The 12,107-nt window shown below is 45.7% G+C and overlaps 1 protein-coding gene across 4 annotated transcripts in view; it reads right to left on the bottom strand.

The window, feature by feature from the left end:
• Limk2 (LIM domain kinase 2) overlaps nucleotides 1-12,107 on the bottom strand; it is a 70,918-nt gene that overhangs the window by 48,394 nt on the left and 10,417 nt on the right. For 3 of the 4 annotated variants that reach the window (XR_004772274.1, XM_035452372.1, XM_027387265.2), the window contains exon 2: nucleotides 4,459-4,585. Coding sequence is in view for 3 of the 4 variants with exons in the window: in XM_035452372.1 (XP_035308263.1) it covers nucleotides 4,459-4,585 (127 nt within the window). In the remaining variant the exon portion in view is untranslated. The remainder of the gene's footprint in view (nucleotides 1-4,458; nucleotides 4,586-12,107) is intronic. The other variant, XM_027387267.2, reaches the window with a different exon arrangement.

Raw genomic sequence — 12,107 nt, 5'->3', positions numbered from 1 at the left:
ACCAGCTTTCCAAGGGTCATAAGCTGAGCAGAAGTACTGAGCTGCCTGACAAAATGACCACGGTTTCCAGTGGCCTTAGCCCCTTCCCAGAACACAGGCCTTGTCAAACACTTCTTAAAAGATACAGTTCAGTCTGTGCTTGTCGTCCTGAGAAAGGAGTTTGGAAACTTTCCAGGGCCCTGGGAGTGGTGGATTCTTTTTGTTAATGCAGCCAGGAACCAGATCAAACAACAGCAATTCAGTTGAGGGCCAGGAAAGGCTCACAGGGCAGCTCCTCCTTCTCCGGGGACCCTGCTCAAAAGGCTGAAAGCCTGCGATGAGAGTGAGTCACCAGAAAACTGAGAGCTAGCTTGTGGTGATGCATTCCCAGAACTCCAGAGGACTTAAGACAGGAGACTCAAATTTGAGACTAACACAAGACTAGCCTGAACAACTCGGTCTCAAGATAAAATTCTAAAAGGACCAGAGTTGTAGCTCAGTGGTAAAACACTGTGCCCAGTATGTGAGGCCGTGGGTTCAAATCTCCAACAATGCAACAACCACAAAATCACTAAGAGGTGGTTAGAGTACACAAAGCTAAGGACACTGGGACAGGAAGAATTTTTGAGGCCAACCTGAGTTACATTGCAAAACTTTGTCTCAAAAATTTAAAAAGGGATAAAGATGTAGCTCAGTTGGTAGAATACTTGCATGGCACACAGGAAACCCTGGCTCGATCAGCACAGCATAAGCCAGGCATGGTGGTATACACCTGTAGTCCCAGCTCTCAGGTGGGGGCAACAGGATCACTTGTTCAATATTGTTCTCAGCCACACACATACAATAAGTTCAAGGCCAACCTGGGATACAAGACTGTCCTAAAAAGATGATCACGATAGACAGGCGGACCAGCCAGGTCACCATTTGTAATTCCACATGCTATCTTAAGCTGCAAACATGTGCTCTGGTTCCTCTCTTGGCCTCACGAGGCGCCTCGCCCAGGAGCTTAGAGAGAACAGCTCCAGCCTTAGACTCAATGGCATTCTTCAAAGAAAAGCAGGCCTGAGGCACTCACAGTTTAAATAGGGCTGGTGGGAAGGAGGGGGGAAAAGGAACAGTGGTTGGTCAACCATGGGTCAGGTAGATCAGAAGAATCCTGGCCAAGTGCCCAATGCCCTGAGCTACTTCCGGGAGGCCTGCCAGCTTCACTTCACTGAACAGGCCCAGGTTCCAGCCTCAAGATGTCCTGGGCACCTGAGAACCTAGGGCAAGGCTCTCGGAGGTGGGACTACGATGTCACTCCAGATCAAGGTGGAGCCTAGTGAGGGAGGGGAGGTTGGACCAATCCCAACAACCTGTTCATTCAATCCAGCCTCACCCAGTAATAAGAAAAGCCAAGGTGTGTGTGTGTGTGGGGGGGGGCATGACACGGGACCCATGTCCCTTACTTCTCTTTAATCATGGACCAGGTGGGAAGAGAAGAGCTACAAGGAAGTCATGAAGAATGAACTCTGAAAAGCACAAAGGGAAGGTCTTGCCCCAACGGGTCCATACCACATAGTCTAAACTTCACCAGAACTGCAGGTGAGCTGGTTGGAAAAATTGTAAAGGACTGTTCAGGCCCCTTAGCCCCATATTCCCCTTAGCCCTGGTTGCCTCTGAGGTCAAACAGACTTTCCTTCCCAGCCCTGAGGAGCTCTCTCAGACTTGGGCAAAAGTAAAGTTGGATCCAAAAGCCAGCACCCCTCCCCAGGGCATATGAGCATCGCCTGTGGGAGGTTTTCATGTCATTCCATTTCTACCGTGAGAAAGTTTGTGAAGCGAGAGATGTTCTTCAGGAGAACCCATTTCAGAGCTACTTCAAGGCAAAGCAATAATCAACAAGAGCAGGTGTGTGTCCTGTCCATCCCCCCGCCCCCCACAACGATCTTTGTACCACGGCAGTTCAAAGATGCCTTCCAGAAACTCTACAACAGAGGACCAACGAATGTACAGAGAAATGAGTGTACTGCACATAACAGAAAGCGACAGCTACTGGTTATTAACATGTTTTTTATGGATCAATTATCTGCCGAGTACTTTATAATATCACACCTAATTGATTACCCCCAACGAGCCTGTGAGGTGAGTAATATTCCTTTCCTCATTTTCTAAAGGCCAGGGAAGTCACGTAAAGCAACATGACACCTTGAAAGTCTCTGACCGAGAACTTGACCATCCCACTCCACAGTGTGTAGCCTTCTGTGGTCAACTGTGTGCTGACACGATTTGCCTTTTTTCTTTTTAAGGCAGGCTATTGCTATAAACTTGCCTCAAACTCAGAATTCTCCACCTTAATTTCCTGAGAGCTGGAATGACAGGCATGCCACCCCGCCCATATATTTCTCCTCACACCCTCACAAGCAAACATCTGCTCAAAACTGCACAGGGTTCAGGACCTCAGTTTGAAGGCTAGCTCTTGTCATCCTTGGCCCAACTGACCCTGAGCAGTCTTCTAATCTTCAATGTGAAGGACCTATACATATAACGGGTGGTCTCTTCCAGTCATCTGAAGTAACAAGGACTAGCCAGGTGTGGTGGCACATACCTTTAGTTAGAAGCCAACCTGGTCTATAGAGAGAGTTCTAGGACAGCCAGGGCTACACAGAAAAACCCTGTCTCAAACCCCACCTGATTGAGAAAAAAAAAAAAAAGAAGAAGAAAGAATGAATGAATGAACAAGGGCTAGCATGCTCTATCATGCTCTGCTGGTCTGAACATAAAATAATTCGGATAGGAATGTAAGTAGGGACAGGTGTAATTGTGTGGGTCAGATGCCAAAGCTAGGCTGGCCTCAGCTATAAAATGAAAAAACCAGCCAAAGGCTTTTCCTATAAGTCCCTTAAGGCTCTGTTAATCACCGCTTCTAACATATAAAACAGCACAGAAAAAGCAGAATCCACTTCCCCAGGAGCAGAAGGAGGAGGAGAAGCCAAGGCAATCAGAACCACAAACAAAACGAGAAGTCTGGGTTGGAGCTAAAAGGGCAGGAAAACGCTGGTCCCCCTCCAGCTCTTTCAGTGGCCAAATCTCTCCAGGCCAACCCCCACCTTGAACTTGGAGAGTAGAGAGAGGTAAGGACTTAAAGGTCCACTAAATTATTGACACCAGCTTTGCATAGAGAGCTGGTGGGAGCCAGAATCCATGGCACATGAGCCTAAGGGAGACACATTCCCACCCTGCCTCTAGAGGGGACAGTACTCCACTCCACCAATTCAGAATGACTGTGGGCTAGAACTGTTGTTTGCAAAGACAAGTTCCTCACCTTGATAGGAGACCAGTGCTCAGTGGGTGCCTACTGCACACTGGAGTCCCTAGAACATCTCCATTTCCAGATAACAGCCCCAGAAAGCAGGAACAAATGTGGCTTTAAAGCCTGTCATTTTAAAAGCATCTGTTTGTTTGGTGTGTATGTGTCTATGCGCAGGTACACAAGCCATGGCTTGTATGTGAAGTCAGAGAACAACTTCCCAGAGTTGGTTCTCTCCTTCCACCACAAGGGACCAAGGGTGGAACTCAGACAGCCATGTTTGGCAGCAAGTGCCTTCTTGCCTGCCCTGATACTGTCATTTTTAAGAAACTGACAATAAATCAGTCACAAAAAGGAGGGCCACACAGGACAGAAGGAGAGAACTGACTCCCTTAAGTTGCCCTCTGGCTTTCACACTCCACTCAGGGCACCCATGGCATATGTACCCTCTCCACACACAAATAACTGTAAAAAACAAAAACAAACAAAAAATCCAAACCTAAAACCTAAGTCTACTAACAAACAATAAAACTCACCATTTTTTTTTCTAGTGCTTTTAACGTTTGCTTTTATCAGTAGAAAAGGGTCTTCCTTCCTCCCTTTCTTCATCCCTCCCATGACTGTTCACAGCTAGTACCCAGAGCCCCTCTGTTCTAGCTTACACATGCTAATATCTTTTACTGGGTCTCACACTTCCTATCACCTGGTCCAGGAGCTCCTTCATCTAAGCAACACCACTGGTTCTCTCTGCACAAAGCAGGATGAAGGTGGATGGACACACCACTTCTGCTGCTTAGAGAGCAAGTCCATTGGAAAGGAAATACCCTCCCGCATTTTAAGTTTTTGCTTCCAAGGTAGAGCCTTTCAGAAGTAGAGCTGCTTCCAGTCACCCTGAAATGCCACAAGGCACCTTCATAACCTGTGGTATGGCCATGGGGACAGTCATTCTTTCTGGCCTGTTTCCACACCCCAACATGAAGGTGTTGAAGAAACCCTAGAATAGCACCCCCATCTCTTCCTCCAGCTGCACTTGACTCATCTGTGGTTCCTGAACTTTAATCTGGCGTCAGGGGTGTTCATTCCTCTTCCTGCCCCTGATGCCCACCAAGATTAAAATTCTCTAGCCAGAACATGGAAACAGTGCAGGGGCCACAGTACAACGGTGAAGAAAGGAGAGCGGACATACTTACCGGAAGCAGGAGCTGTGCCAGGCTTCACTGGTAGTCCTGTACAGTCTCTGGCTCAGAGGAACATAGCCCCCACAGCCCCGGCACCTCCAGGCTTCTTCACCTGAACACAAACCAAGATGGTCAGTCCCTAAGTAGGGGGAAGCAAAGGGACAGAATTTCAGTCATTTGGAAAAAGGCCGAGGTAACAGAAGCTCCCACTGAAGGGATTAGGCCCTGGTCATGTTCAGTCTCCCTCTCCACAAGACCTCTGATAAACACCTGGCACGCCGCAGTCCACCATCTCTCTAGGGAAGGGAAATTTTGGCTTCAAAAGTAATCTCAATTAAAAAAGAAAATGGTTCTGAGGCTGGAGAGGTGGCTCAAGCTGTTGAGAGCACTAGCTGCTCTTCCAAAGGACCTGGATTCAATTCCCACCAACCACATGGCAGTTCATAACTGTTCCAGGGAATCTGACATCCTCATACAGACATACATGCAGGCAAAACCTTGAAGTATATTGAATAAACACACTTTTTTGTTTGTTTGTTTTGTTTTTTGTTTTTCTTTTCGATACAGGGTTTCTCTGTGGCTTTGGAGGCTGTCCTGGAACTAGCTCTTGTAGACCAGGCTGGTCTCGAACTCACAGAGATCCACCTGCCTGTGCCTCCCGAGTGCTGGAATTAAAGGCGTGCGCCACCAACGCCCGGCTAAATAAATACATCTTAAAAAAAAAAAAAAAAAAGGTTCTGATTGGGCTGGTGAGATGGCTCAGCAGGTAAGGGCACTTGCCACTTAGCTTGATGAACTGGGACCCACATGGTGTAGGGAGAACCTACTCCTGCTAGTTGTCCTCTGTCACACATGCCACAGTGTGTGTAAGAAATATTAATATTAGTCTTTTCTATTAAATACTGTAAATATTTTATGACAAGGAATTCAAATCTTTTTATCTCCCCCACCTTGTAAAACATTTTGCATGTTTTAGTCCCCCATCTGGTAAAACAATTGTTTGTATTGAGGCCCTGCTACATTCTTAGAACTAAGTGACTTCAGTGGCCAACTCCCATCCTGGCTGTTCTTTGCAGCAATTCATTTAAAACTAGTCAGCCCCAAGCTGGGCGTTGGTGGCACATGCCTTTAATCGCAGCACTTGGGAGGCAGAAGCAGGTGGATCTCAGTGAGTGCAAGGCCAGCCTGGTCTAGAGTGAGTTCCAGGACAGCCTCTGAAGCCATAGAGAAACCCTGCCTCGAAAAACAAAAAACAATCCCCCCAAACAAAACAAAACAACTAGTCGGCCCCAGCCAATGGGGAAAAGACACGGTGACCACCTGTGTTAGAATAAAAAAAAGCCAAGTGAGCTGCCTGTCCTCCCATGTGGGCAGAGCCCCTTTCCCTTCACGGTGGTTTCTCCAGTGGTCCTAAAAACATGTGCACACACAATAAATGAAAATGTAATTTAAATGACTGGTTGTTTCTTTTTCTCTTTTTTTCCCCTTCAAGGCAGGGTTTCTCTATATAGCCTTGGCTGATCTAGAACTCAATATGTAGATCAGGTTAGCCTCAAACTCAAAGAGATCCACCTGCCTCTGCCTCCCAAGTGCTGGGATTAAAGGTGTGAGCCACCACACCTAGCCCTGTTCTTTTTAACTAATATAAAACCAGCCTTTTAGGCAAGTGTCATAGTATATGTCTGTAATTTGAGGGCAAGCAGGACTAGTGAGTCAGTGAGGCCATCCTGGGCTACACAGTAAGATCACGTCTCAACAACAACTACTACCACCAAACTAGGGCTGGCAAGAGAGCTCAGGAGGTAAAGGTACTTGCAATCAAGCTGGTGACCTGAGTTGGATCTCTGTGACCCACATGACAGTAGGAGAGAACTGACTCCCTTAAGTTGCCCTCTGGCTTTCACACTCCACTCAGGGCACCCATGGCATATGTACCCTCTCCACACACAAATAACTGTAAAAAACAAAAACAAACTAACAAAGAACCCAAACCTAACTTAAGTCTACTAACAAACAACAAAACCCACCATTTTTTTCTAGTGCTTTTAACCTTTGCTTTTATCGGTAGAAGTGAAAAGGGTATTCCTTTCTTCCTTCCTTCCTTCCTTCCTTCCTTCCTTCCTTCCTTCCTTCCTTCCTTCCTTCCTTCCTTCCTCCGTCCCTCCCTCCCATGACTGTTCGAAGCTAGTACCCAGAGCCCCTCTGTTCTGGCTTACACATGCTAATGTCTTTTATTGGGTTTCACACTTCCCATCACCTGGTCCTCTCTGCACAAAGCAGGATGAAGGTGGATGGACACACCGCTTCTGCTGCTTAGAGAGCAAGTCCATTGGAAAAGAAATACCCTCCCACATTTTAAGTTTTTGCCTCCAAGGTAGAGCCTTTCAGAAGTAGAGCTGCTATCTTAGTTTGGTGACAGAAGAACAAGCACCCAATGCCAAGAACTGTTACTGCTTTCACAGATCCAACTGGGTCTTATTCTCAAACAATCTTGTGCTCTTTTAATAGATGGATGGGAGAACTGATGCTGAGGGCTGTGTGTGTGTGCACACTTGTGTGTGTGCATGTGTATGAGAGGCAAACCGAATATTTAAAGAGGCCTGGCCTCTAGTCTCTCTATTTCACCATGTTAACACTGTTTCTTAGAATGAGGAGCAGAAGTCTCTGTAGAGGAAATGGAGCCTTAAGCTAACCTTGAAAGCTGAGGAAGATTTCCAAAGATGGAGAAAGGATGTTGCGAGGCTGTGGGGGTTAAAATAGGCATAGGCTGGTCTATGACCCTCTGACACAGAGGAAACCCAAACAAAACACAGTACTCTGGTGTGGCTCAAATGTCAACTTCTTGAAATAAAATAGGCAGCTGAAATCAAGCTGTGGTACCTAACTCAGCCCTAGAAACAGGGACAAGGTTGTTACAAGACTCCCTTGTATACTCTGTAAGCAGCTCTGTTCTGTCTGGGTAACTCCAGACTGCCACAGGCACGGGGGCCATGAATAGACAAAGCAAGGCTCCAGGGACTTCAGGATTGCTCAGCCCTATGGGGGCAGCCAGGGTATGGGTTGTCTCCTTTGTACCCCAGAGGAGAGTTAAATGAACTGCCAGGATTTGAAACTCACTCCTCTCCACTACTTCCTCAGCATTGGGACATCTGAATGCCCATCAATCATTTTCCTTTCTTTTCTTGTGGTCCTGGGGTTTGTTCCAAGGCCTTGTTTGTGTACACTAAGCAAAAACTCAGCTGCTGATACATTACTAGTCCTCTTATCTCTCTCTCTTTCGTTTTTTGAGACAGGCTTTCTCTGTGTAGCCCAAGCTGTCCTGGAACTCACTCTGTAGACCAGGTTGGCCTCTAACTCAGAGATCTGCCTGCCTCTGCCTCCTGAGTGCTGGGACTAAAGGCATGTGCCACCTCTCCACCCCCACTCCAATGTAGCACGTCTCTTTTTAGAATCTTACTACAATGTCCAAACTGGTCTCCAACCCACTCTGTAGCACAAGTGGACCTTGAAATTGCCCGTCTACCTGCCTCACTCTTACTATTAGCCAGGATTATAGGTCTGTGGTATTATCAGATTAGTTATCAACAATTCTTCCTGAATCTGAAGATTGTTTTTTTTTCTTTCCTTTAAAATTATATATGCATTTATTTTTTTGGAGACAGCCTTGGCTGGCCTGGAACTTGATATGTAGATCAGGCTGGCCTAGAACTCACAGAGATCTTCCTCCATCTGCTTCCTGACTACTGAGATTAAAGAAGTATACTAAAAGTTTTATTAGTTATTATTATGTGTATGTGTGTACAATGTATAGTATTCGGGTGTGGATGCATGTGTCAGAATAGTAGTACTCAAGTGTACATATACCGTCTCTCATCAAAACTACAAAGTAAAAGTTTTTATTTATTTATTTTTATTTTACGAGCATTGGTGTATGTCTGTGTGAAGGTGTTGGATCCACTGAAACAGGAGACACAGGCAGTTTATGAGCTGCCATGTGGGTGCTGGGAATGGAACCCAGGTTCTCTAGAAGAGCAGCCATCTTTCCAGCCCCCAAAGTAAAAGGTTTTTTACTTTACTCATTTAAACTAGGCCCAGGCCAGGTTAGACATTGAGCAAGATGATGAATCAATGAGAGAGAGAGGGAGAGATCTATGGTGTGTTGCAGATCAAACCCAGTGTCTCATGAATGCTATGAAGTGATTTATGACTAAGCCACACTCCTACTCCAGCGAGAGAGACTTTATACATACAATATTTATTGTGTGTAGGCTTTCAGGTGTGTGAATGGCAGGGGTGATAGGCAGTACCTATTAGGAGGTCAGAGGACAACTTTTAGGAGCTCTGTCCTTCCATTATAGGTTCCCAGGATGGAAATGAGAGGGGATATGATGACCCACAGCCAAATCAATCTTCTCAGTGGCAAAGCACCTGCTTGAAACAGTTAAGAATGCTTCCCAGCGCTGGGTGGTGGTGGTGCACACCTTTAGTCCCAGTACTCGGGAGGCAGAGGCAGGCAGATCTCTGTGAGTTCTTACCCAGAAGGATAAGAAAAGATCATTAAATCTGATTACAAAACCCAAGAGCTTCTTTTTTTTTCTCTTTTTAAAAATTAATTATTTTTTTACATTCCAATCCAAGAGCTTCTTATAAGAGGGCATCAACAAAGTGGGACAGGAAGCACAGAAAAAAATCAATAAAGGTTGTTTATTATCCCAAATATAAAAGAATATTTATGGAACAATAAGAAAAAAAAAGTTCTGCCAGGCATTGGTGGTGCACGCCTTTAATCCCAGCACTCAGGAGGCAAAGGAGGTGGATCTCTGTGAGTTTGAGACCAGCCTGGTCTACAAGAGCTAGTTCCAGGACAGCCTCCAAAGCCACAGAGAAACCCTGTCTCGAAAAACAAAAACAAAAACAACTAACCAACCAACCAACCAACAAAAAGAATGCTTCCCACACCAGGCTGCTCACCATTACCTGTAACTCCAGCTCAAGGGATCCCACACCTTCCTCTGGCCTCCTTGTCCCTACCTGACCCGCTTTCAATGGATAGAGGTGTGTAAGCACACACACAAAGTACTTTAGTCCCAGTACTTTGAAGAGGCAGGAGGATCTTGATGGGTTCTAGGTCATCCTTGTCTACAGAGAGGGTTCCAGGACAGTCAGATCTACACAAAGAAACTCTGTCTCAAAAAACAAACAAACCAAAAAAATACTCTTAGTGTTAGTTCAGGAAGTGTCCATTTCATCCTCTAACAAATGTCATTATTTTGAAGTTGCACCTTGTTTGAAAACAAGGACTTTTGGGTTTGTTTGAAGCAAGGACTCATATAGTTTAGGCTAGCCTCTAATGCATTGTGTAACTGAGGGTTAACCTTGAACTCCTGATCCTTCTACCTCCCACAGCCCATACATCCTTTTTGTTTGTTTTTTTGTTTTGTTTTTGTTTTTTTTTTTTGAGGCAGGGTTTCTCTGTGGCTTTGGAGGCTGTCCTGGAACTAGCTCTTGTAGACCAGGCTGGTCTTGAACTCACAGAGATCTGCCTGCCTCTGTCTCTCGAGCGCTGGTATTAAAGGCGTGTGCCACCAACAACCAGCTTGCCCATAGATTCTTTTTTGTTTTTACTTTTTTATAAGTTTTTAAAAATAATTTATCTAGCTTTATTATTATTATTATTATTATTATTAGTTTTTTGAGACTGGGTTTCACTGTATTGCTTTGGAGCCTGTCCTGGAACTCGCTCTGTAGACCAGGCTGGCTCGAACTCACAGAGATGGGACTGCCTCTGGCTCCTGAGTGCTGGGATTAAAGGTGTGCGCCACTACCGCCAGGTTATCTAACTTTATGTGCATTGGTGTGAAGGTGTCAGATCCCTTGGAACTTGAGTTACAGACAGTTGTGAGCTGCCTTGTGGGTGAATTGAACCCACAAGGAATTGATCCTGGGTCCTCTGGAAGAGCAACTAGTGCTCTTAACTGGCTGAGCCATCTCTCTAGCCCCTTGTTTTTACTCTTAACCCAAGAAGAATAGGGTCTAACCTGACTACCCACTTACTGAACAACTCAACAACATCTTGTCTCCGAATGAATGATGTCTGACTGTTTCCAAAACTCAGAGCACCGAGGCTTTCCATTTACTGCCACTTCCTCGTGAGCCGGCCCTATTTTCTCCAGTCTCGAGAAATCTTAAACGCACACACACTCAGGTTGGCATCTGCTCAGTTAAAGCCAGACCCCTAAGTATCTTGGTTCTTCCTCGTCTTTACCCTTTGTGCAGTCTACTGTACAATAGCTGCCGCCTCACGCATACTGCAGACTATCTCAGCTCCGGTGTCTGCAGGACAAAAGCTGGGCTGTCTGACAGGGCCCTGTGTTGTAGATCCCTACCCTACTTCTATGAAGATACATTCTTTCAGTGATTGCCTTGCTCTTGCTCCCACCCCCTCACACCAGCTCCTTTCCATTGTAATTTAAGTAAGCAAGTCCTTCCTAACAAAAGCAGCACCATTCCCGCTTCTTCTCACAGCCACATTTATGAAAAAAGCTGTCCACACCTCAGGGCACTCACTTCCTCACTTCCCGATTACCTCACAATCCATTGCAATAGCCATCCACCCATCATTTCTCCGAAACTGCCTCACCAAGTGACCACTTATTGCTAAATTCAATGGATACCCTTTAGGCCATTATTTGAGCACATATTTATTCCATGCCAGCTACGCCTCCAGCCCGTGTTTAGAGCGCAGTCCTTAAACAGTCTGATTGTGTTTATAACTAGGGCAGTGGCATGGAGGCGGAGTGAATTCAGAACTGGGAAAACAGGAGCAGGGCAAAAGAGGATTCCTTGAAGAAGTAATTTCCAAACTGAGCTCTGAGGAAAATATAAATTTAATTGGGGTGGGGGGAAGGGATAATGTTGGAGACTCGAACTGGGTGACACAAAATTTACACAGGATTAAAGTTGGCTACTGTTGACTTTAAAGGACTAGGGAGTCAAGGAAGCCTAGGTCTTGACCTTTACAGTCCTAGATAAACATTTATGTAAAGCTTGAACGGGGAATAGGGCTGTTCAGCTTACAATGTTTGCCAAGCACCGCAAAGCCCTAGGTTCAGTCCTCACATAAACCTGACTCGGTGGCAGATGCCTGGGGTGCTGTAGCCTGTAACCTTGACTGGATCCAAGAGGATCAGAAGTTCAAGGTCATTCTTAACTACACAGGGACTTGGAACCCAACATGGAATACTGAGCTCAAGTCTCAAAATGGAGGAGGCTTTCACAAGGTGACCCCAAAGAACCTATACGCCTCATGGCTCTTTACAGAGGGGAGCCAAGGTATGCGATGTTCTGAATTCCTGCCCCATGTTCACACCTTTGCTCCCACTGTTCACACCCTAAGCTACGGTCTTTGTTTAGCATACCTTTTCCATCTTTTCACTTAATCAAATGTCCTTCTTGATGCCTCCCAAGGCATGGGTAGTTCCATTTGTCTACACTCAATGATACAACCTGCTCTTTCATTATTCTTCACTGTGCACAATGTTATTCCTTGATCTTCTTTCCTCCAGGGTCTAACACAGGTCTGGCACAGGAAGGACAATATTTTGGCAACAAATCCACTTGGAAGGTTGGATCTAACTGCCACCCATAAAATTACCAAAGTG

The sequence above is a fragment of the Cricetulus griseus genome (assembly GCF_003668045.3).
Source record: "Cricetulus griseus strain 17A/GY chromosome 1 unlocalized genomic scaffold, alternate assembly CriGri-PICRH-1.0 chr1_1, whole genome shotgun sequence".
Classification (NCBI taxonomy): Eukaryota; Metazoa; Chordata; class Mammalia; order Rodentia; family Cricetidae; genus Cricetulus; species Cricetulus griseus.
Note: the sequence above shows the minus strand (reverse complement) of the source record. Positions and strands in the feature narration are given on the sequence as shown.